The following is a 26,106-nucleotide window of genomic DNA, read 5'->3' as shown; positions in this document are numbered from 1 at the left end:
GACGCTAGTGAACTCACAAAAAAGTCCAAAGGCCTGGATACATTTCTGGGGTGTAGTAATATTACTAACATAGTTACTAGAGTCTGAGGAAGGATTGTTGTTCCATGGATGTATCCTGGTTTGGAGCTGATGCAGTGTCCAGGAGTATGTGTGCCACTGCTGAGTGTCTGGTACTGTCAGTACTTAGGTATTGTCTCTATTTTCCTTGGAAACTTTTCTAGATTGATAAATTCACTTTTAGCCACAAGATGGCGCCACTAAATATTATTGTATTGCCAGCACATTGCCTTGAATGGGGATTAATGAATTGTGTTACTATTCTGGCACAAGAAGTGATTGCCAGCATTTTCTCTGTGCCTCAGCCTGTTACTGGTGAGTTCTAGGAAGTTCCAAAACAATAGGACAACATCACACTTCCTCTGTGTTTCCTCCACCAATGGGAGATTAGTTCCAGCTCCCTGTACTTAATCCCATTACTTTCTGGGGGAGAGTAGTAGACTAGTAGTGGAGAAAAGCACTAGTCTATATTCGGTTCCTGTGTGAGTTTCACAAGTTATGGCCTGCTAAGCCTTAAACAGGGGCAACTACCAGAGCAGGGGAATTCACTCAGGAAATCCTACACTCCAAAGGATTGTCCTCAGTGGTTGGAAAAGCAGCAAGTAGGCAATTCGCCCCACTGACATTTGCTTGGTTGCCTTGTATAACCTCAAGAGATTAGCTAGGCCCAGTTGTTCAATATCTTCCCAGACAGTTCCCCTTTGTAGTCCCCTAGTCCTCTATATTCAAGTTAAGAAAACCACACCTGAACTGGAGACAATAGTCATGTTATCTCTGAAAGAAAGAGGCCATGTTTTGGTAGTGCTGGATAACCCCTTTAATCATACCATACCGCAAGGGAAAATCTGTTTAACAGGCATGTGTCTAGGACTAAGGATGGACTTACACCAGCAGGATAATAATTTGTACTGGACAGACATATTCCTGTGCAGTGTATTGAAGTTGTTTTCCCTAAGTTTGGGCCGAGAATGAACCCTGTGCTATTGTATGTAATTGTTTTAATATATATTATAGAGAAAAGTTATAGTAGAGATCGATCACTATCTACAATCACACACACCACAATGTGGGAGATAAGTGCAGCACTACCAGCTGCCTCCTTAGTGCATTGCAACAGCTAACAGAAACCATCTAGAAAATAGGTGGTTATGTTAACTAAAGCTATGAAGCTTATTTCTTTTTATTACAGACCAGAGAAAGAGTCTGATCAACTAGGTACTGTTTACACTGAGGAATAATTTCTCGACATACCCTTAGTTCTTCTAGGATTCAAAACTTGTGGCTTTTGGCCCGGCCCAGATACTCTGTAAGACTATCATGCCACTGGGTTAGTGGTTCACTGCTGGTACTATAAAGGGCAACTCCATTTTAACACACAAAACTCCTTCCCAGCACAAGTGACCCATCTGTGGCTGACGGCCATCTTGGAAGGTACCACACAGAGAAAGACTATATATGTTTTGTACCTCCAGTTCAAGTAAAGTCACTGTGTCACCTCAAAACATCAACTCCCTGTTGTCTAATTCTCAATAATCTCAATAACCTTACCTCAAGGGCATCTCTACCAACACATCAGGCCGCAGCAACAGAGAAGCCCCAGGGGGAAGTACAAGGTTCACCAACATTACCAACAATAACACCTAGGTGCAGCCCTCTCTTTAACCTCTGTGGCAGTTTTACCTCAGGAGGAGGGAGAGTTGCTTCCATTTGGCATGTGACAAGGATATTTATTTATTCAGCAATACTCTCTCATGGCTGAGTTCTCCTCACTCCAGTCTCCTACACCTGTTTATAGCCTTACAAACAATGTTACTAAGCCATTTATGCCCCGATTGCATTCATATTCTATTCAGACAATGTGGAAGTTGCTGATGAATGTATACCACAAACTACGCAACTCTATGTTTGTGTTTATAGTTATATGCATCTATCATTGATGCCCACGATATCTTATACAGGGTCAGAGGTCTTTTATTTAAGAAACAAAAAAGGAAAATGACATATCTGAATTCGCCATCAAGTATAGGGTTACTTTATTCACACATTCCGTGAAGTTGTCCGTAATCACGGATCCGTGATCATTGACAATATTATAGCCCATTGCTATTCACATGTTCCGTTTTTTTTTCACGGATCCGCAATCCATTCCGTGAAAAAATGTCATAGCTTGGATGTAGAGATGAGCTAACCGGGTTCGGGTTCGAGTCGATCCGAACTTGAACGTTCGGTATTTGATTAGCTGGGGCTGCTGAACTTGGATAAAGCTCTAAGGTTGTCTGGAAAACATGGATACAGCCAATGACTATATCCATGTTTTCCACATAGCCTTAGGGCTTTATCCAACTTCAGCAGCCACCGCTAATCAAATGCCGAAAGTTCGGGTTCGGATCGACTCGAGTATGCTCGAGGTTCGCTCATCTCTACTTGGATGAGATGACAGCATAGAAGTCTATGAGATCTGTGTTTTACACAGATAGCATGGATCTGACGTCTGTGTGATCTGCGAAAAAAACTGATGTGATGTCATCAGTGTAATTTAAAAAGCTTTAAACAGCTTCGTGAAAAACACGGACATGGATGCAAAACAGATGACAACATGTATGTTTTTGCACGGATCATAAAGGTAACTAGCAAACCACAATCACGAAGCAGGAAAAACACTGAACCTGTGAATGCAGCGGGGACCTAAAAGATATTTAGGACATGGCTGAAGACCACAATAGTCTCAGAATTCAATTGCCTTAATCAAATTTGCAATATCTCTTGTTTTTCAAAAGTTATCAACACAGAAAGTCGCAATAATAATCCAACAATGATTGGCTCCGGTGCCTTGAGCAAGATCCAGCAATATTTTATTAAGTAGTTTAAACAAGAAAATAAAACAAAAACTATATAAATGTGATATAGTTAGGCAGTAAATTTAAAGTTAAATAGCCAAATGTAACTAAAAAAGAATCCTAATATGGCTTTGCCAATAGCAAAAAAAATAAAAATAAAAAAATAATATATATATATATATATATATATATATATATATATATATATATGTCTCTTGAAAAGAACTAAAGCAATGCATTAGGAAGGGGATGAAGCAGAACACTGCAGTGCGCTTCTCATACATAGTGCTCTCTGCAGCCCTTCTTTTTTGGGTGGCCACCTGTCACCCTGCAGTCATATAAGCTCTAAGCCTGGCCTCATTAAATTAGACAATTTGTTCATATTGGAACCCAAAAATGATATACAGAAGTAGAAACTATGGGAGACATTTATGAAGACCCGCGCACACCTCTTAGTAAACCCGGCTGGGCCCGCACCTGGCGCAGGCTCTGTACAAACCAATCTACATCTGCTTCCAGGCGCAGGTGAAGGCCATGCCTCCTCCCCGACTTGATATGCCTCCTGCCCACCCATCAGGGGTGCGGGGGATACCGCAGGCGTACGCCAAGGAGAAGGGGCAAATCTGCGCCTTCTCCATGACACATGCTAGGGGCTTAATCATAGTAGATGTCCCTCATATCTCTTCAACAATAGAAGTAGGTTAGATATACATTTCCCAGCTGCTCTGACCTTGTAGTCATTTCCTCTAAATAATTCTTATACAATGATCTCTTATCAAATGCCCTACCTTTTTTTTTGTTACTTTATGATTGTGTTCTGTGACTCTGCTAAAACCTAGAATCAGGTCAAGGAAATGAGAGCCTCAAAGGCTTTAAAAAAATCCATGGTGCACATAATAGCTGTAATGTGATATCTTATAATACCATGCCGCCTGTAACCCACAGCCAAGCACAGAATGTAATGTTTACCTCTGATACTTCAAAGAATGTTCCTCCAAAATAAAGGGATTAAAAAAAGCAAGAAATAATGGATCCTAAAGGGGAACTCCAGGTAGAGGTTAAAAAAAACACTTGCAGAAGCATAACGCATTACTTACCTGTCTATCCCAGTTTTGAAACTACCAAAAATCCATTGGTTTGGGGGGGGGGGTTTGCTCTGTTTTGTGTTTCTGCTCTTCCTGGTTTAGCATTTCCCAGAATGCAATGCTTTCCCTCGTGTGATCATCACAGCCCCCACTCATTACAATCAATAAAATTAGTGCTGCAGCTGCTTCTGGCCATTCAGAGATGGTGAATCACTTGGGGGATTGGGGGATCCAGCCAAGCCTTCTGGGACATCACACCCTGCCCCCTGTATGCATCATCAGCAAACACACACAATGTGAGACAGAGGCATGGAATATTTGTCTCCTAGGGTGGGAGAGCAGCAGGAGCAGGAGACAATATGAATTGGCACAGAGGCCAGTTTTCTTCACTTCCTGGATTTCTATCAGCTACCAGTGTGGCAGAACTGTACAGATACAGTAATACATTGTATAGACACATCTATATATCTTTTAATGTACTTTCAAAAGAAAACAAGTTTTTCTTATCCGGAGTTCCCATTTAAAGGGACTGTGCGCAATTAGAAAGTAAGATCTACTAACATAGTTTATCCACAATGGCATGAAGAGAGCTTAGCTGCCATACCAGTCACAACCCATGACAGATGACTGAATGATCTGTCAGTCTGTCAGTTATATCTCCCACCTGCTACAGTAATGTTTTTTTTTTTTTTAAACTAAAAAAAAAAAAAAAACATTGGGTTAACCAGGCACCCTCCTCTCTGCCAAGTAGAGGGCACCTGGTTAAATGCTTGAGTGTCCCAATAATTTCAATGTGGTTTCTTACTCAAGTCAAGCACTTAAAAAATACTTGACTCAAACATTTTAGTGCTCACTCAACACTAATAGGTGCCTTTATTCTTAAAGCAATTGTATCAATTTGCTTACAGATTTTTTTTTTTTTTTTTTTACACTACCCTTGGCAGCGCTGGTGCAGAGATTCCAGTGGTGTGGTCCATTTTGCAAAATACCACCTTGTTCCAGTGATAAGCGCTAATTTCTACATTTGCACTTCAGCCTGATCTTATGCACTGGAGGCAGATCCAGAGCCCACAGTGTAATAATATCCCCTCATGATGTGCCTCCATTAAAGCCAAGTCTGGCTTTGTCACCAAGAGGAGGGGTTATTTGTTACATTTAGGGCTTAGAGTGGGCTGAAATGCACATGAAATTGCTAGAACCAGGTGGCATTTTGAAAAATCGACTGCACCACCTGGGTCAGTAAGCAAACTGGTAAGTAAATTGACTTTAAGTAATCAAACCCATACATTAAAGGGGTTATCCAGGTAGCAAAAACAATATTCTAAACAATCCATCTTCCAAATACCACCCTATGTCTAATTTACATGTATAACCTATCCTACACTTTTCCCCTGTTTTTTTTCCATTCCTCTCTGGATGTCTACAATCCTCTACTCTGGGTCCACTCTGACCACCCTCAGCTCCCTTTTACCCCCTCACTTTGTAGTCACAGGACATGTGTTCTGCTTTTTGGAAGTTGGCTTAGCTTTCTATTTACTTGGTTACATGACCCCCTAAGAGACATTATCTGCATCATCTCCATGCACCTGTGCTCCTTCTATTGACTTACATGGGTCCTTGAGCCTAGGTTTCTGTAAGATGAAAAGTTATAGTTCTATCTCTGCTTGCTGTCAGTGAATGTAGGCATATGTACTTGGCTTTGTGTCTCAGCTATGTATATTGTAAGTGCTATAGTTGTTATTAGAGTCTGGATGGAACTAGAATGTTTTTATTCACAGTCAGCAAGCAGATATCTAAACAGCTACACTACCCCCCCCTCCCCCCCCCGGTAAACAGATGTCCGTTATGCAGCGCATAGTTACACCATGTGTGCGTCAGCTCTGCTACATCATCAGCCAGTATGGAATATATATATTGGTGTGATGTGATGCAAAATTAGTGAAAAAAAAAAACATTCCTGTGTTTACTGTGCAATAGTAATGACAGCAGTGGGCAGGAAAGAAAGCTAAGGGGGAGAGTACGCAAATGGAGCAATCAGGGAAATGCATGAGGGGTAGTGTAGTTTCCTATTTTGCTTATAGATTGGCTTTTTAGAAAAACTTGTAACTCAGGGATGGTAGCAGCTAAAAAAGACAGGAGATGGCTCAAAATACTCAGGGGGACTTGATGAGTTAGACCAGCTAGCATTTAATTTTTTTTCTCTCTTTGGTGGAGATCCCCTTTAAGTGGCACAACTGCAGTAAGTAATCAAGTCATAGACAGAAACTATAGAGTTCCGCTATATTGTGCCAACAGCACTTAACAGAAAACAGACTTACCCCATATTGCCATGAAAATAGCAAAGAACACTGTGCCTCCATTATCAAATAAGTGAGTGACCTGAGAATAGAAAAGCACACATGTCACCTCTCACAATACACCCAGTGTTCTAAGTGTCTGAATACATTGCTCTTTTGAAGGTGTGACAGGATTTCTTAAATATGTAATTTACTTTCTCAGCGGTGAGTTGCTCTTGTGAGTACAGTACGTTCCCTGCACCATAGTTTTCTCCTTTGTGCTAATATACAGTTTGTGCCAGACCTGAAAGTATTATTGAAAGGTATAATTTGGTCTAACATCTTATAACAGCAAAGAACAGAATCAAACTAAATAGAACTTAAATATAACAAAGTTAGAATCCACACAGTAACTTATAGAAACCAACTATATTCCATTTGTCAGGAATTCATTTAAGACTGAACTCGATGCCATGGATTGACTTTATGCATTCTCCTGCATTCAGTTTTGGTTGCACTTTTTTGAGAAATCTACTTTCTACTTATCAGACATTTACTATCTTGTGGACATGAAACTTTTTTTTAAATTGAGTTCAAAATTATATCTTGCAAGCCCCCATGCACACAGGCACAATAGACTGGAGCTGACCCTATTTACTTGTATGTTAGAGTATTCTAGTTATGTTCTGTCATCTGTACAGAGTACTGGGGCAGAGAACAGGAGGTTGAGCTCTGAGCTTTGCTTATAGGGATGATGATCTGGCCTCATATTATATTAACTATTATTATACTGTTATCCTGTATATGATGGTGGTGAGGGCACTGCTGGAAAGTGATCTCTACAGAACAGGAAGTGTCAGCTTTAAGGGTAACTAACACTTTAGGACTGCGGCAGAATACACTGAAAAAATTCTGGTGGACGGTCCTCTTATAACGCAAGCAGGATGCAAAATTTCCAGGAGCGCAGTTGACAGCATTGTAATACACATACAATGCAGTCTGTGGCAATTCCAGGAATTCCATCCTGTGTCCACAACAGAATATTAAGCTTAGTGGACCAAACTGAAAACTAAAAGATATCAGAACATGTTTTTTTTTAAAATTATAGTAAACATAAACAATAGTTAATTTTCTGATGACACATTCCCTATTAGTACCAGCTTTATGTATGGAAAGCCTTGTATGCTACATATGTAGTTAATTTGGGGGTGGGCACATAACCTGTATAGGCTGTTTAGCTGCATAAGAGCCCAAAGGGGACATGGAATGTACTTTGGCTACCTCCTCTCTCATCTTGTCCTCCTCATCGTCTCTGCAGGCCAACCATGAATTACACTACGTCATCCCATATGCAAAATAAGCCCCATTCAGAAGAACTTGCTCTCTGGTGCTGCCTATTGAAAGTTGCATTCCTGTAAGCCAAAGTGTACGAAAAGCTGGTCAGTGGAATTGTTCACTGGTCAGTGGAATTTAGCCTGATAAAGAGGTCTATGTACCTCAAAATGTGTTGCCTATAAAGGAATAAAACATTTTTCGATTTTAAATATTCCCTGCTATATCTCTAGTGCGCCTAAAGTCTCCCACTGACAGTGGTTTATTCCACTGACCAGCAATTCCTATACCGTAAACCACTTCCTGTACAGCGGGGTTTGCTTCCTCAAACTGGATGATTGTGGAGTGGCTTGCACTGAGGACATCTTGATTTTATGCTGATATAGGCGTTGTGCTCTCAGATGAGCACATTCCTCACCACCACTACCCCCATGTGTGTGTCTGATTCACCTATGTTGCGCCTATTTGTTGCTTTTAGCTTTGTATCCTGCAAGCTAAGGACCTTTTACAGAGGCCAATTAAGGCTAACAAGTGTTCTTCATTAGCGATAATTGTCCATGTAAAATGGCAAGTGATCAGTCGATGAGTGAGAAGCGCTTTCTCACTCATCGACTGATCACTTACCACTTGCCACCCTTTGGCTGACTTGATCTTGTGTGCGGCTGTATTCAGGGCGATAAATTCTCATCAGTTGCACATCTCTCTGTCTAAATGGCTGCACGAATAATGCAATGATTGTTCACGTGGCTGGCCACTCGATTAGTCGTGCTGCGTGAAAGCACTGCAAGCAAACTCCAATCTTGCTGACTTACCTATTTGTCCGCAAATCAGTTAAAAGAGCCTTGAAATAAAACTGGGATTTATAAGCTGTACAGTATGTTCCCTCTTGGCTGGTCATCAATGAATGTGTACTAAGTTAAGAACCTAGAAACTAGAGAACCTATATACAGCACTATGTGTACTTTACAGGAGAAAATATAGTGGTAGGCCCTATAACAGATACCTGATGGAAGGGTCAGCAATGTGCTTGGTGATAGGGACCTAACTTGACCTACTGTATAGTCAATTCTTCATCTGTATTTAATATTAATGGTTAGAACAAAACATGGACATTACCTTTGCATATATGCAGCTCTCATTCAACCTTTGGAGTGTGCAGTTTTTCTCACACATCGGACACATGATTGTTTCATTTGCTTCACAGATCTCTATACTGTAGTAAGAAACATAAGGATTTTAGCAAACAGTATACATCCAAGCCTGAAGAGTGACCATTAGTACATAGAGGAGTGAGTAAACTTATATCTGTATGCACAGTGCTAGACTTAGACTAGATACTTTGCATTGTCATAAAGGCTTTGCAACTCCTCACTCCTTTTTTTTCTACTTTTTGCACTTGAAGGCGTGGGGTCAACCATAAGGATTAATGATCATGAGTAGACTGCCAAAATGATATACAGGATAAAGTCAACCATTGGCTGCACTAGAATTGGGATTGTCGACCATTCAGGGATGCCCTTTCCTGATGCTTGTGTTTATGATAAAGATTTGGGACAGGAACAAGGGCCACCTTCAGGTCCTGGGGTTATAAGCAACACACAAAAGAAAAAAGTTCAGTTCACCATGTGCTTATTAAACATCACAACATTGGTCATCATTAGGTAAGGCGCAGGTGGCAAAGAGCATCCGGGCTGTACTCTGGTGTAATGACAATTAGACAAATGGGAATGTCCACAGCTCCAATAAAAAGTCTTCCAGCTTTGTTATAACTTCCTCTTAAAATCCATAATGTAACAATAAAAAACACTTCAACGCATTTTGGGACTGCGTCCCGAAATGTTTTGGTGGGTTTTTTAATGTTACATTATGGATTTTAAGAGGAAGTTATAATAAAGCAAGAAAATGTTTTATTGGAGGTGTGGACATTCCCATTTTGTCAATTCGAGTGATATTTATATTAGATGGCTTTTTTTTACTTGGGAAACCTATGGAGGTGAGTTAACTTGAGTAGATATGGAATGATGGCTCTGTGCCCCCTTTAATAATTTTTTTATCAAATTATTCAAATTCACCATGCATCACAAACACAGGCTAGACATGTATCTGTGGAAGGTTTCATTAAGTTTTTCGCTCACTTCGCTCATACCCCTTTCATAACTTGTACCTGGTACTGAGGAAACCCAGACCATATTTATCTGCCAACACATATTTTTATTATTATTAGTCCATGAGGATGCCTGAAGCTGAGGGGATATAAAAGCTTGATGCACGCCATCATTGGAGAATCCATTTGGAATTTTTTGGTCCTTTGTTGGGGAACCAAGAGTGGACTTCCCTTGGCCATGTAAGTTAAGAATCCTGCCTGCTTACTTCTTTGCATCTTGTTGCTATTTATAAATTGATTACAATTAATTTGCTATTCTGCTATATGAACTTTCCCAAGCCTTTTACGTTTGTTTACAGGGGAGGGTCAAGCGGTTGCAGACCTACTTTGTTATACAATCACACACACAATACAATTTATTTACAGAATTACATAAAGCACCTTTTCTTTTGTGTTCTTTAAGTACATATATCAAATACATGGAGGCTGAAATAAATAACATGCTGTTTAATGCCAGGAGGCACTACAACAGTGCCCCAATTTGATAACCCCTACTATTATGTGTATACGCCAATGTTTATTGGAATAGGAGGCTTTAAATATAATTCCTCTTATACCTACTGAATATAGACAAAGAACAGTTACATCCTTTGTATTTAGTCACAAAAGATCTTATTTAAAATGATGCATTTTGTCAAATGGAGTCTAATCCGCAGAACAACTCTGAGTACTTACAATAAATCATTGTGTTTGACCAAGAGGGCATGCCATAACATCAGTAGTTAAGCCTGCATTGCATCCTTCTATTGATAGCTCTAATTGTAAAATCCTCTTACTTATTATATAGTGACTGTGGTGATAATTCAAGTACAATGTTCACTAAATTTCATGGATCATAGCATGCAATGAGTGACTGTCATCTAGGGCCATGCGGCCATTGCGGACCTCACCTTACTTGGCTGGAGTCCATGGTGAATAATCCATAGAGAAAGACAAACAATCCAACAAGAGCTGCAGGTATCAACATCCCTGTATACCAGCCCAACCAAGCAAAGTACAAGCCGATCTTTTCACCAAAGTACCTCCTGTGCAATAAATAAAACAAGTCAAGATTACAATGATATTTTATATACTAATAACCATTTTACATAGATGCTGTAAAGAGTGTTATGCCCTTTGGAGAAACCAGAGATGTCACTAGCATTTCACAGGTAGCCAGTTATTTCAATGACTACTGTGTGGTGTGGCAGAACAGATGAAAACTTGCAGTTGGTTTCCAATTCAGATTATAGTTATTTGCTAGGAGGTCTCTGCTTTCTTGAGCTCCTGAAGTGCAGCAAGCTAAAACACCCTTTTTGACCCCCCCCCCCCTTAACCCCTTAAGGACAGAGCCTGAAATGGCCTTAAGGACCGGAGCAAATTTTATGAATTTGACCAGTGTCACTTTATTCATTAATAACTTCGGGATGCTTTTACCTATCCGGCTGATTCTGAGATTGTTTTCTCGTGACATATTGTACTTCACATTTCTTGTAAATTGGAGTCGATACTTATAACGAATCTTTATGAAAAAAACCCAAAATAGCGTGAAAAATTGTGAAAAAATGCATTTTTCCAACTTTAAAACTTTTCTGCTTATACAGAAAATGGTTATACCACATAAATTATATATTAAATAGCATTAGCAACATGTCTACTTTATGTTGGCGGCATTTATTAAACTATATTTCATTTTTTTTAGACAATAGGAAGCTTAAAACATTAGCAGCAAATTTCCAAATTTTCAGTAAAATTTCAAAATCAGATATTTTTAGGGAACTGTTCAGGTTTAAAGTGTATTTGAGGGGACTGTGTGTTAGAAAGCCTCACGAAGCACCCCATTTCAGAAACTGCACCCCCTAAACTCTGCAAAAGCACATCCAGAAAGTTTTTTAACCCTTTAGGGGAGTCACAGAAATAAAAGCTAAGTGTGTAAGAAATTTGAAAATTTTAATTTTCTGTGCAGAGATTTTATTGTAATCCAATATTTTTCATAATTATAAACCTATTACCAGAGAAATGCACCCCAATATTGATTGCCCCATTTCTGCAGTTTATAGAAATACCCCATATGTGGCCCTATTGCGCTATTTGACGCAACCACAAGCCTCAGATATAAGGGAGCGCCTAGTGAATTTCAATGGCTCCGTTATTTTTGGTCATTTTTGACTGTACCACTTCAGGTTGGCAGAGGCTCTGGGGTGCCAAAACCTTAAAAACACCCCTAAAGGGACACCATTTAGAAAACTACACCCCTCAAGGAATGTAACAAGGGGTGCGGTGAGCATCTGGACCCCACAGGTGCTTCACAGATTTTCCAAACAATATGGCTTGAAAAAAGACTAAAGTATTTTTTACACTAAAATGTTGTTCTAGCCTTCAATTTTTCATTTTCACAAAGGGATAAAAGGAAAAAAAAAACACAAAACATGTAGCACAGTTTCTCCCGAGTACGGAAATACCCCACATGTGGACATAAAGTGCCAAGCGGGCGCAGGACGAGCCTCCAAAGGGAAGGAGCGCCAATTGGCTTTTGGAAGCTGGATTTCACTGGAATGGATTTCAAGGGCCATGTCGCATTTACAGAGCCCTCGTGCTGCCAAGACACTGGAAACCCCCCACAAGTGACCCCATTCTGGAAACTACACCCCTCAAGGAATCTAACAAGGGGTGCAGTGAGCATATGGACCCCACTGGTGACGGGCACAAATGTGGAAAAATGTGACGTGAAAGTGAAAATTTTCATTTTTTCACTTTCATGGCACAAATGTGCCCGTCATCCAGGGGTCCATATCCTCACTGCACCCCTTGTTAGATTCCTTGAGGGGTGTAGTTTCCAGAATGGGGTCACTTGTGGGGGGTTTACAGTGTTTTGGCAGCACAAGGGCTCTGTAAATGCGACATGGCGTTCATCATCCATTCTAGCCAAATCCAACCTCTAAAATCCAAATGGCGCTCCTTCCCTTCGGAGGCTTGCCCTGCACCCACATGGCGCTTTATGTCCACATGTGGGGTATTTACGGACTCGGGGGAAATTGCTCTACACATTTTGTGTGTTTTTTTCTCTTTTAACCCCTTGTGAAAATGATAAATTCAAGGCTAGACCAACATTATAGTGTAAAAAATTTAATATTTCATTTTCACGCCACATTGTTCCACATTTGTGCCCGTCACCAGTGGGGTCCATATGCTGACTACACCCCTTGTTACATTCCCTGAGGGGTGTAGTTTCCATAATGGGGTCACTTGTGGGGGGTTTAACTGTCTTGGCAACACAGGGGCCTTTTGAATGCAACATGGCCCCTCGAAATCCATTCCATCCAAATCCAGCCTTCAAAAACCAAATGGCGCACCTTCCCTTTGGAGGCTTACCCTGCACCCGCATGGCGCTTTATGTCCACATGTGGGGTATTTCCGTACTCAGGGGAAATTGCTCTACACATTGTGTTTTTTTTTATCTTTTAACCCCTTGTGAAAATGAAAAAATCAAGACAAGATCAATGATTTAGAGTAAAAATTTTAAAAAAATTACACTAAATGTTGGTCTAGCCTTGATTTTTTTCCATTTCCACAAGGGGTTAAAAAAGAAAATGAACACAAAACGTGTAGGGTAGTTTCCCCTGAGTACGAAAATACCCCACATGTGGACATAATTTGCCATATGGGCACAGGGCAAGTCACCAAAAGGACAGAGCGCCATTTAGAGGCTGGAATGGGGGATGGAGGCCATGTCGCAATTACAAAGCTCCTGTGCTGCCAGAACAGTAGAAACCCCCGACAAGTGACCCCATTCTGGAAACTACACCCCATAAGGAATCTAACAAGGGGTGCAGTGAGCATATGGACCCCACTAGTGATGGGCACATGTGTAGGACATGTGCCGTGAAAATAAAAAATACCATTTTTTTCATTTTCACGTCCCAAATGTGGCCGTCACCAGGGGGCCATATACCCGCTGCCCCACTTGTTAGATTCCTTATGGGGTGTAGTTTCCAGAATGGGGTCACTTGTGGGGGGTTTCTACTGTCCTGGCCGCACAGAGGCTTTGTAATTGCATCATGGCCTCCTCTAATGGGAATGGCAGCCATACCTATTTAGCTGGGGAAAAGGGACAATTCTAATTTATTTGGGGGTATTAGGCCAATTATTAGTTTATAAGGTTGAAAATGACAGGTGTCCATCAAATTCAACCTGTGTTGATCCAGAGGAAGGCAAAAAAAACCCTCGTGAGGCAGAGGACAGTAGCCTCATCACAGGAGAAAAATTCCTTCCCGACTCCATAATGGCGATCAGAATAATCCCTGGATCAACGTGACCCCTGAAATAGGAATAAGGGACAGAATTTAGATAATGTAGAACCCCAATGACGTGTAGTGCGCCTTGGAGCGATCCAGTATGCAGAGGCCGGGGGGATCAGGACAGGTGTCACACTGGTAAATGGTGTCCTTCCTGATCCCCCTGTTACCCCACACTCTGCACTTCTTCTGGGGTCTCCTGTTCTCCAGTGTGGGGGACGTCACCTGGAAAATGTTGTCCTGGTGCGATACGGGGTCCTTCATATCCAGAAGCGCTGGGTCCGCTCCATGGCTGCTAAATATTAGGGCTCTATTACTACTTCTGATATGTTCGGATCGTGCCGCAAGCTACAGTAGCTCGGGCAGCGAGGGACCGGAAGAGGGGGTGCTGGTATAAAAGTTATCCCCGTACAGGTGGTGACCTTTATCCAGCAGTGGGAAGATCAGTTCCCGGACGATCTCCCCACTAACTCCGAGGATGGGGGGGGGGGGCATCTGGCGGCTGGATTCGAGTGTCCCTTCCTTCATACACTCTAAGGGTACGTGCACACTGCGGAATCGCGAAGGATAACCCTTTGTGCATTCCGCAGTTGGCACCCGCCGGCGGACTGATGCAGGCGCACGTCTCCGTCCGTGTCGTAGACTCCATTCTATGCACGGGCGGATTCCGCTCTGCGTCCAACGTGTTGATGGAATGACGGATGATGGAATCCGCCCATGCATAGAATAGTCTATGACACAGGCGGAGACGCGCCCCTGCATCAGTCCGCCGGCGGGTGCCAGCTGCGGAATGCACGAAGGGTTATCCTTCGCCATTCCGCAGTGTGCACGTACCCTAAATCTGTAAGTGTACCCTGAGGTACTCTCACAGAGTTTGTAGAATTTCACGCCATACCGTCATCTCTTATTGGGACGGTACTGGCGGAAAAGACGTGTCTGGGGGGCAGCGTACGCTACGCTACTCCCAGACACGTCACTGGATGATGAGGAGGATGAGGATGAATGGAGGAAAGAAGGATCCCCCCCAATTCATCCTCACTGGCTGTTTCGGTGTCGGAGGCAATAATAATGTATGCGTCCGACACCGAAAACACCCTGGGGGCCATCTTTATATGGGGATTGGTATATGGGGTATGTAGTGGTGTAGTGTAAAACTTTATTCAATGTAGTGTGGTGTAATGTAGTGTTTTTTTACGTGTTTTTTACAGTAAGTATACAAAAAAAACCTACGCCAAAAATGGTGTTGCTGATGAATGCCGCACTTATGTTCGGCACTTATAAGCAGACCGTGGCAGTAGGATATAAAAAAAAAACACCCTACGACAAAAAGGAGGAGTTGCTGATTAGCAGCGCACTTTCGTGCGATGCTGATCAACACTCAGCGGCGATAGGGTGCGGAAAATAGAAAAAAAAAAAAATTGGGAAAAATTTTTTTTTTTTTACTACATTCTGAACATCCCTGTAGTGGCTGATACGTGTATTACACTTATCAGCCGCTAGGGGGCAGCAGAGCGCAAGATCCGAAAATAGACGACGCTGGAGCCGGAAAAATACGAAAATAGACGGCGCTGGAGCCGGAAAGAGACGATCGGGACTCACGGAAGAAGCCGAAGTCCCAACAAGAGGAAGTGGACGCCGGGAACCCGGAAGACGCCGATCAGGACCCCGGGACAGGTGAGTAATGTACAAATACCTGCTCCGGACCCCTCAGCTACCTAGCTGAGGGGTCCGGAGCAGGTATTTATTACTTGTGGGGACTTTGATCGCCGTGAACGGCCGGCCGGCTGGCCGGCCGTTCACGGCGATCGGGACGGTGGTACCGTGACCACCATTACTTTTTACAGTAATGGCGGTCGGTGCCGTCCTCGGACAGCACCGACCGCCATTTTTTTCCGGGTCATCGGGCCACCGATGGCCCGGAAAGGTTCCGATCGCCGCTATGGGCTTATCAGCCAATAGCGGCGATCGTCGGCATGGGGGGGGTTAACAACCCTCCATGCCGACAGGGAGAGATGGCCTGCTATGTATTATAGCAGGCTATCTCCCCCGATCGGGACCCGGCCGGCCGCGGCGCCCGTTTAAAGGGATGACGTACCGGCACGTCATGGGTCCTTAAGTGACAGTGATCCATGACGTGCCGGTACGTCATGGGTCCTTAAGAGGTTAAAGAGTCACTGTCGTATTTTTTTTTTTTTTTTTTTTTGCAGAAATCAATAGTCCAGGCGATTTTAAGAAACTTTGTAATTGGGTTTATTAGCCAAATCTGCCATTATCTGCATGTAAAAAGCCTTTTCCCAGGTCCCCCCCTCCTTCCTCTTTTTCATCCACTCTGAAAAATCTGAAAATTGTGACTTGTTGCAGTCACTGGTGACTGTCACAGGAGATATCCTGTGAGGGATTTGTAGATTAACTCTTTGTTGTCCTGTTTTGGTCTTTTCTTTAGCTCTCTCCATAGGAGAACAATGAAGACAGGGGGGAGAGCTTCAAACTGCTTTTTCATTATAAAAATGCATTTTTCGGATAATAAACCCAATTACAAAGTTTCTTAAAATCGCCTGGACTATTGATTTCTGCAAAATAAAATTTCACGACAGTGACACTTTAAGTAACGCTTTAAAAGAAAAAATTGGTTGTACAGTTGTTGGAGTGTCTAATACACATGATCCAAAGTAAAAAGAATCCTACTGGGGTATCTCTCAGCTTCCAACCCATGTTGGAGATGTCTGAGTCACCTTGTAAAAATCAATTATAATTCCATTTACAGTGGAACTGTCCCCCTGCTACAACTATTAGCTGTTATCTGTAAAGTGCTATATTTCCCAGCAAAACCACCACAGGTGAATTATTAGCTATGGTCCCTTAAAACTAAGTGATGCTTGACAGCTCCTCCAGAGTAAGGGTATCTCCACACTACGGAGTCCCGACAGATCACCGGCTGCGTATTCCACAGATTGCCCCCTTGCGCATCTCCATTGGTCCCATAGGCCTGATTTTATGGTTTGGCAGATTCTTCAGGCCTATTTTTCAGGCAGATGGCAGAATATGCAGAACCATATAATGGAGCCTATGGGACCAGCGGAGATTTGCGCAGCCACAAGCGTAGGCAAGCTGTGAATCCACGGCGGGTGATCTGCCGGGATTCCGTAGTGTAGACATACCCTAAGCAATGCTCTTTGAAGCCATTCTCCAGTCTGGCCAAGTGATGAAGATCCTAAACAGTGGACATATGCCCCATGGGGTATATGATAATGGGTTTCTAAACTGAACAACTACAGTACAATATGAAAACCAGATCGACCATGTTAAAATTGCAAAACCTTCTAAGCAAACTTATTATTGCTGTCACTGTAATAAAATTGGGCCAAACCTGATTAAGTCCAGCGGCTGATACTTATACCACATCCCCCAGCGAGCCCACCGTTCGTACAGTAGGTGCCTGTGATTCTGGGCCCCATGGGTTTTGATTGGGTGTCTGCTCTTGTGGCTTCCCTAAAAACATAAGAAGAAGTAACTTTAGATCCCATATCTTACAGTAAAAAGCATTAGAATGCTGGAGATATTTCTCTGCATAAATGATTCAGTAATTTTCCATTAATGACAAGAACTTCTTGCAAATGAACTATTAGATTTCTGTATAAGAAATATCTGGCAAAGATTTAACATTTTAACACAAGTAAAAAATAACATTGTTAGTGTAGGCCCCTTTTTACAGCTCAAATAGGGTGATAGTATTAATAATGGTGATCTGGAGAAGCTGATACATTATAGGCTATGTTCACACTACGTAAAACTACGGCCGTAGTTCTCGCCGCATAACTATGGCCATAGTTTTGAGGGGTGGAACATAGCCTTATTTTTTATGGGATTTAATGGGATGGGTACACACATCGTATACGCTCCGTCTGGGATCCCATGCGGCACCGGAAAAAACTGACATGTCAGTCTTCTGCGACCGGAATTCAGTGAATTCCGGCCGCAGAAAGACCTGTCAGTTCACACAGTGAAGCAAGCGGCTCCGGCGGCTTGCTTCACTGTGCGCTATGGGAAGCTCTGATGCGGGCGCACGCTGATGCGCCCGCATCAGAGCTCCGCGGCCGGAAAGATCATCCCGGCCGAAACTTAAGTACCGTCCGGGATGATCCGGGCTGAGACTGGCCGTTCCGTGACCCTGCTGGGGTAACGGAACGGCTGAGTGTTCACGTAATGTGAACATAGCCATAGAGTGTTCCTGTCATTACAAAAAACTTTTGACATATCAGTGAGACGTGAAAATTTTTGATCAGGGTTGGGAAAGTAATGGGGGAAAATCATGCATTAAGGTGCTTCACTACCCTGCGGTCAATCATCTGCGTCCAGAGGCTCATGGACTTATGGCCACCTAGACAGAGATTGCTGCAACTTGGGAAGTGAAATGTGCTTCTTCTGGCTCATTCACTGGATTATTGGGGGACTTAGCAGAGAGACCCTGATCAAAACCTTTGACATGTCCCTTTGATATGTCAAACTTTTTTTTTTATGATAGTGCCTATTTAAACATATAGGGGGGGATTTATCAAGACCAGTGTACTCGTATGTCGGTCTTAAATTAGCTCTCCGCCCCCTCGCACGCCTCTTAGTGAATCCGGCTGGCCATGCACTGGACCCTGCGCCCAGTGTACCAAATCTACACCTGCTTTCAACAGGTGTAGATTTGGATCAGGATTTACGGCGTAAAGCTGTGTTCTCACATTGTGAAACTGCAGTACCGGCCGGACGATCTTCATTTCTGATGAATTGGGATGCAGGTGTATCAGTGTGCGCCCGCATCCCAATTCACCGCTGGACACAATGGAGTGTGCGGCTGGAGCCACATGCTCCATTATGTGAACTGACATGTTCTGTGCCGCCGGTATTCAATTAATAGCGGCCTCACAAAACTGACTTGTCAGTTTTTCGTGCGGTCGGTTGGAATCCCTGACGGAGCATAAACTACTTATTCCATTCATGCACATAGAACGCATGTTTTGTATAAATCACACGGCCGTTGTTGCAAATGGCCTTAATGATGATAAATGAGGTGTGGGGGGAGGCCGTATATCAGCAACATAGCCCTAAAATGTCATGTCAGGCAAAAGACTGCCGGTAAAGGAGCAGGAGCTACAGTACATGGAAGATCTACAACCAACAACATAGAGCAATCCTCCTGTAGGCTAAGTTAATGTGGATTCTTGAACATCATTTTATTTTCCATTACGTTCCCAATACATCTTTAAACCCATCAGAGCTTTTTACTTGTGATATAAAGCACAATATTGGTAGTTTACAATACTACTCTAATCTGCTACCAGAAAGGAAGCCAAGAATGAAAAGGTCTGTTCCCATGGTCTCCATTCATCTAACATATCTTCAGTTTTCAGAACCTTCAAAGAAAATAATCAGTATGAATTCTACAGTATTAAGCTATGTTCACACAACAATTTTTTCATCTCTGTTTTTTAAAAGAAAAAAATGTCCATCATTTTGAGTTTAAAATTAAGTCCATCATTTTGCTGTTTGGCCACCCTTCAGTGTAATGATGGCTGCTGACACATTATTCTAGTTAAGGGTCCATTTACAAAGAAAGATTATCTGACAGATTATCTTCCAAAGATTTGAAGCCAAAGCCAGGAATGGATTTTAAAAGAAGAGAAATCTCATTTTGATCTTTTAACTTGTTCTTAACCCTTAGGGGACACAGCCAGTTTTCATTTTTGCGTTTTCGTTTCTCCCTCCTCGTGTCTATAAGGCCATAGCACCTGCATTTTTCCACCTAGAGACCCAAATGAGCCCTTATTTTTTGCGCAACTAATTGTACTTTGCTATGGCAGATGTAATTTTTGCCTAAAATGTGCCGGGAAACCAGAAAAAAAATTATATGTGTGGTGAAATTGAAAAAAAAAAAATGTTTTTTTTTATTTTATTTGAGGGGGTTTGTTTTACTCCGTTTGCCCTAGGGTAAAAGTGACTTGTTATATATGTTCCTTAAGTTGTTACGATTACAACGATATGTAACATGTATAACTTTTATTTGATTTGATGGCTTGTAAAAAATTAAAACCTTTTAAAGAAAATATATGTTCCTTAAAATCGCTCCATTCCCAGGCTTATAGCGCTTTTATCCTTTGGTCTATGGGTCTGTGTGAGATGTCATTTTTTGTGCCATGATGTGATCTTTCTATTGGTACCTTGATTGCGCATATACGACTTTTTGATCGCTTTTTATTACAATTATTCTGGATTTGATGCGACCAAAAATGCGCAATTTTGCGCTTTGGGATTTTTTTGCGCTGACGCCGTTTACCGTGTGAGATCAGGAATGTGATAAATTAATAGTTCGGGCGATTACGCACGCGGCGATAGCAAACATGTTTGTTTATTTATTTATTTATTTATTTTTATTTATAAAATGGGGAAAGGGGGGTGATTCAGACTTTTATTAGGGGAGGGGATTTTGTGTTATTAAAAATACATTTTTCTTTTACTTTACACATATACTAGAAGCCCCCCTGGGGTACTTCTAGTATATGCACTCTGATCTCTCATAGAGATCCATGCAGTATAGTTATACTGCATGAATCCATGAGATCGGTGTTCTATTGCTTTTGGCTGCTGCAGCCAAAAGCAATAGAATGCCGAGCCGGTATCAGCGCCATTACGGCGCAGACCCCGGCCCAGGATGGATGCGGGGATCTCCCCCCCGCAATCGCGCCGCAGGGGGGCGATCCCCCCACTAGACCACCAGGGATGGAGATTAGCAAGTATTTAGAAGCAGCTGTCAACTTTGACAGCTGCTTCTAAGTACTTAATTAGTGGGCACGGCGATCGGACCGTGCCCCCTAATAGCCGCAATCCCGGGCTACATGCGGCACCCGAGATCGCGTTCAGTAACGTCCTGGTGCAGCTATGGGTTAAATCAGCGTTTGTCGTTCGCAAAAAATTTGCCAATCGTTCCGTGTAAACAGTCGTTCACTGATTTTACCTATGTGCGAGATAGGCTTAAGCGATCGCAAAACGATTGGAAAACAAATTTTCTGTACGATATATCGTTCCATCTAAACGCTGATCGTTATAAAAGAAAAATCGTTACGATTGGGCGAATTATCGCTCCGTGTAAACCCAGCATAAGGTGGACTAATTGACTTTTGGGTGTGTCTTTAAAGTTCTTTGTGAACTGTTTCTTTAACCCCTTAACGACATAGGGCGTATATTTACGCCCTGATGCCGTTAAGGACGTTCAGAGCGGGGCCGCGCGGCGACCCCGCTCTGAACCGCGGCGGTCCTGGGTGCCGCTTGTAGCCCGGGACCGCAGGTATTAGCGGGCACGGTCCGATCGCCGTGCCCGCTAATACAGTAATCAGATGCAGCTGTCAAACATGACAGCTGCATCTGATTACCGGACGCAACGTCATCCCTGGTGTCTAGTGGGGAGATCGCTCCTCCGGGATGTTATCCCGGAGGAGCAATCTCCGTTTCTGAAGCCGGTCGGGGACCGCTCCAAGATGGCCCCGGCTCGGCACTTGTTTACTTCCGGCTGCAGCAGCCGGAAGTAAACGAGTGCCTATCTCATGGATCTCTGCAGCATATCTATGCTGCAGAGATCTCAATGAGAGATCTGAGTGCATATACTAGAAGTCCCCCAGGGGGGCTTCTAGTATAAGTGTAAAAGTAAAAAAAAAGTATTGTTATTAGTAAAAATCCCCCTCCCCTAATAAAAGTCTGAATCACCCCCCTTTTCCCAGGTTATAAATAAAAGTAAATAAATAAATAAATAAACAAACATGTTTGCTATCGCCGCGTGCGTAATCGCCCGAACTATTAATTAATCACATTCCTGATCTCGCACGGTAAACGGCGTCAGCGCAAAAAAATCCCAAAGTGCAAAATTGCGCATTTTTGGTCGCATCAAATCCAGAAAAATTGTAATAAAAAGCGATCAAAAAGTCGTATATGCGCAATCAAGGTACCAATAGAAAGAACACATCATGGCACAAAAAATGACACCTCACACAGCCCCATAGACCAAAGGATAAAAGTGCTATAAGCCTGGGAACGGAGCAGTCGTAAGTGACGTATATTTGTTGACAATGGTTTGAATTTTTTACAGGCCATCAGATACAATATAAGTTATACATGTTATATATCGTTTTATTTGTAACGACTTGAGGAACATATATAACAAGTCAGTTTTACCCCAGGGCGAATGGCGTAAAAACACATTTCCCCCAAATAAACAAAATGCGTTTTTTTTTTTCAATTTCACCACACATTTATTTTTTTTCTGGATTCGCAGTGTACTTTATCCAAAAATTCAGCCTGTCATTGCAAAGTACAATTAATGACGCAAAAAATAAGGGCTCATGTGGGTTTCTAAGTGGAAAAAATGCAAGTGCTATGGCCTTTTAAGCACAAAGAGGAAAAAACGAAAACACAAAAATCAAAATTGGCTCTGTCCTTAAGGGGTTAATAGTAAAAATCTTTAAAGCACAGCTAAAAAATAATGTCCGGTGTCTGCAAAAGATAATAATAGTCTTAATCATTATTTTGACGTCCACGCCGACAACATCCATCATTTCATACACTGTGAGCATTGGACGTTCGTCATTTCATTGACTTCAATGCATTGCATTGAAATCTCTTAAATTGCGTCAATAACAGACATCTTTTTAAATAGAAAAGCTACATAGACTTAAAAAGGTTGGCCACCTTTAATCATTGTTTCCCATAACTGTATTATTATGCAAGTATGAGACGCCTACAAATAATATGTTCACTGCTGCCATGTTTTCCATGCTGATGGCTTTGCTTTCCATTAGATGGCGCCATAGATGAGTATGTACCTTACACATCACTCAGCCTCCTCCATAGTGTAACTTTTGTAATACAGTTTAAGAGAAAAAACTGATTAACAATGACCAAACCCACCAAACAGCTATAAGCTTCCAGCTACACTTCAAGCATCTAATCTGCCGATAGTTTCCTATAGCACAGGGGACGCTAAGGATTAACATAACTTACTTACCTTTATCCTCTGTGCAATTTTTGGGAAAATAGCAGTTTTTCATATGCTTATTAGGAATTTTTGTGCCCTGGAGCCGGGGCTACCAATATTCATTATTGATAGAGCAGAACAGGGAGGATCGGATAAACTGCTAATATTTTGAAAATGGCACAGAGGATAAAGGAAAAGGAAGTGCATTCATCCTCAGATGAGGCTTCAGATACAGTTACCTCATGTGGTGGAAATGCTGCTTCATATGTTCCATTGCTGAGCAATCTGTTGATTCCTATGGAGAAGAACATGTTAATAGAACTTAAGTCTATAGAGTCATCTCATTGAACTGACATCAATATTTTTTCTTAAAGGGAAACTAACAGCAGATTAGAAGATTCTAATCTGCTGTTCTGTGTTCATAGGGGACACAAAGGTGGAAGCAGGTTGTTTCGTCCATCTGTACCTAAGTGTGAGACATTTGATTACTGGTGGCTGAACAGAACCAGGGAGTCCAGAAAAACATGTTTCATGTTTCCGAGCAAGCCATAGGGATGCATCCAACGGCAATCAGATGCCGAACGCTCAGGTTTGAATAGATCCAAGCATGCCCGAGATTAACTCATCTTTATTAGTTTCCCTTTAAATAATTACTTACCCATTTTTGATTTTCCATCTTCATATTTTGTCCTCTGTAAGACATGATGGACAATGCGGCTTCTTGTAGAGTTACTGAAGAATGTGTCTTTGTTGTTTATTGTGAAACTGTTCAAGAAACAACCAGAATCAGATTTTAAGATTGAAGTTGAATTTTGCCATGCACTATCCTTTTGTTCTTGCTGAAGATAAGCTGCTGCCAGAAGAGCCTTGCAAAGGTTTATTCCCTATTCCCTATTAGGAATACAACCTCATGTCTTTCCTATCTAGCTGTCACTGTCATGGCACTGGTTAATTTCCCTTATAAAGTAACATATTAATTGTGTGTAGATATTTCTGAGGAGCTTTCTCTTGTTTTATAGCAAGACAAGTGTAAAATCTGTGCTTGGATATAAATACATAATGGTAATAACATCCTGCTAAATATTCTGTGTGAAAATGAGAACAGCTTTCTGTGGGTGTTGTGGGATCTATATGGAAAAACTCTGCAAGTAAATAGAAAGGATTAACTCTTTTATCTAATTTTTAGACTGAGAACTCTATTCAAATTTTCTACTAGGCACCAGTACCTATGGAAGGCCACTTGGGGAAGATTATCTGCCATTCAGGGTCAGTAATGTATTACAGTCAGACAAGGCCACCATCAGGGCAGTACTGGCAGTACAGCTGTCAGGTGCCCCGGCCTGAACTAGAATCAGGGGAATCTGTTCTGTGTGGGTCTCTACATCTTTTACTGCGATTTTATTTGAGAATTAATAAAGCGAAATTTTTTTATTTGCATATTGAAGTTGTCCTTTTTGTAGGTCTTGTAGTCTTTGGACACACCATTTTTGGTCAATTATATAAGTGTGTACTTATGCAGAGATAAATATAAATATGGTAAGTCGAAGGGAATGTAAGAGTCGGCGAGCGGGTGGGACAGTGCACTGAAGGGCTAAGGAACGCCCCAGCAGCTCTGTCACTACCCATACACATTAGTAGGTTCGCATGTACAAACCTGCTGATAGTTTTCCTTTAAAGGATACCTGTCACAAAGTTGACACCTCAACTCTCAAGAGTGACATGCAGATGCAGCTGCTGCGGGTAGATCAGGAGACTGTGTTTGTTATTATTTTAATTAATAGGGCTCGTGCATGAAATTCGGATGGTGTTGGGCATATCCAAAGCAAACTGATCTTCCAGCAGCATCTGCCTCTGCACCTTTCTGGAGACATCACATAAAGATATGTCCCAATTTCTTTTTTTTGTTGTTGTTAATGGGAGCCTTGACACTTTGGCTAAATGGTGCCCTGGAATTCCTGATGGCAGCCTTGCAGTGATACATGTCATATGTAATTGCAAATGATTACTATATAAAGTAGGTTGAGTTTTGATTCTAAAGAGTAATCTTTGGTGTGTGTTTATTAAAGGCTTACTGTCGAATAATTGAACCTTTAACTTTTGGCATGTCTGGCAATATGTCAAAGATGGGACCAGATCTACCTCTTGAAACCTGCTTTGATCACAATATATATCCAGAATGCCAGTTGCAGTTCACTCCCAGATGTCAATCAAATACAATCGATTTGTCCATTCTAATCTATGGAGTGAATGAGTTGGATCTCATGGCTAGCCAGGGAGTGAAGCGCACTTGCCATATCTCTTATTAGCAGGAGCCACATGTTTCTCCCGCTGCAAATCTTTCCCCACCTGTATCTCCATGATTTCCTGCACAAAGGGGCCCTGAGTTTCTGTTACCCAAGGGCTCACAAAAAGCTGGATCCGGCCCTGAGTGAGACACCTAAGGGCTGAATGTATAACATAGTATTTCTTATAAAGGAAAAAAAAAAGGAAGAAAATAAATGAAATAAATTGCAGAGATGTAGTATATCACCTTCCCTGCTGGACAATACACAAGAAGGAGGTACTTTACAATGAAGTAAAAACTCCTTCATGTTTGATCTGGGCACTAGTGAGGCTAATCTCTCCTTCTAGGCCTTTCCTTCATTTTAATGTAGACAGCAAACAGGCAGATCACAGGTATAATTACATGGTAATATATCATTAAGGCACAGAAAATAAATCTACAAGAAATGCAGACTAAAAAACTAGAAACATGCTTTCACTGATCAATTTCTTTACACTTTACCAGGTCTGATCTGACCCAACGTGAATAAGCGGCTTCCGCGATTCATCACAAAAAGTTTGCTGATATTCACTTACTGGTGCATGCGTGCTCGGCTGAATGGAGCTGTATAACAATCTGTCTCCTCCAGATCTGGAAGGGCCTCTTTGTCAAGCTTCATTGGGTTTCTAGGCAGCCAGCTTTTGAGTTGCCTCATATTCCTCTGCAAACTAAAAGACAGAAATGTTTTATAGCAATGAACTTCATCAGTTTTGACCTTGTTCAGAGATTCATGAACTAACATCTGAAACTG

The 26,106-nt window shown here is 41.9% G+C and overlaps 1 protein-coding gene across 5 annotated transcripts in view; it reads right to left on the bottom strand.

Annotated features, from left to right (window-relative positions):
* The window catches only part of ANO3 (anoctamin 3), a 368,385-nt gene that overhangs the window by 52,488 nt on the left and 289,791 nt on the right, over positions 1-26,106 (bottom strand). For all 5 annotated transcript variants that reach the window (XM_069965762.1, XM_069965764.1, XM_069965763.1 and 2 more), the window contains exons 7-13: positions 25,892-26,023; positions 23,691-23,797; positions 23,272-23,327; positions 17,393-17,514; positions 10,642-10,776; positions 8,704-8,800; positions 6,298-6,358 (exon numbers count right to left, since the gene is read on the bottom strand). In XM_069965762.1, the coding sequence (XP_069821863.1) occupies positions 6,298-6,358; positions 8,704-8,800; positions 10,642-10,776; positions 17,393-17,514; positions 23,272-23,327; positions 23,691-23,797; positions 25,892-26,023 (710 nt within the window). The remainder of the gene's footprint in view (positions 1-6,297; positions 6,359-8,703; positions 8,801-10,641; positions 10,777-17,392; positions 17,515-23,271; positions 23,328-23,690; positions 23,798-25,891; positions 26,024-26,106) is intronic.

The sequence above is a fragment of the Dendropsophus ebraccatus genome, chromosome 4 (assembly GCF_027789765.1).
Source record: "Dendropsophus ebraccatus isolate aDenEbr1 chromosome 4, aDenEbr1.pat, whole genome shotgun sequence".
Taxonomy (NCBI): domain Eukaryota; kingdom Metazoa; phylum Chordata; class Amphibia; order Anura; family Hylidae; genus Dendropsophus; species Dendropsophus ebraccatus.
This window is presented reverse-complemented; position numbering and strand designations above follow the sequence as displayed.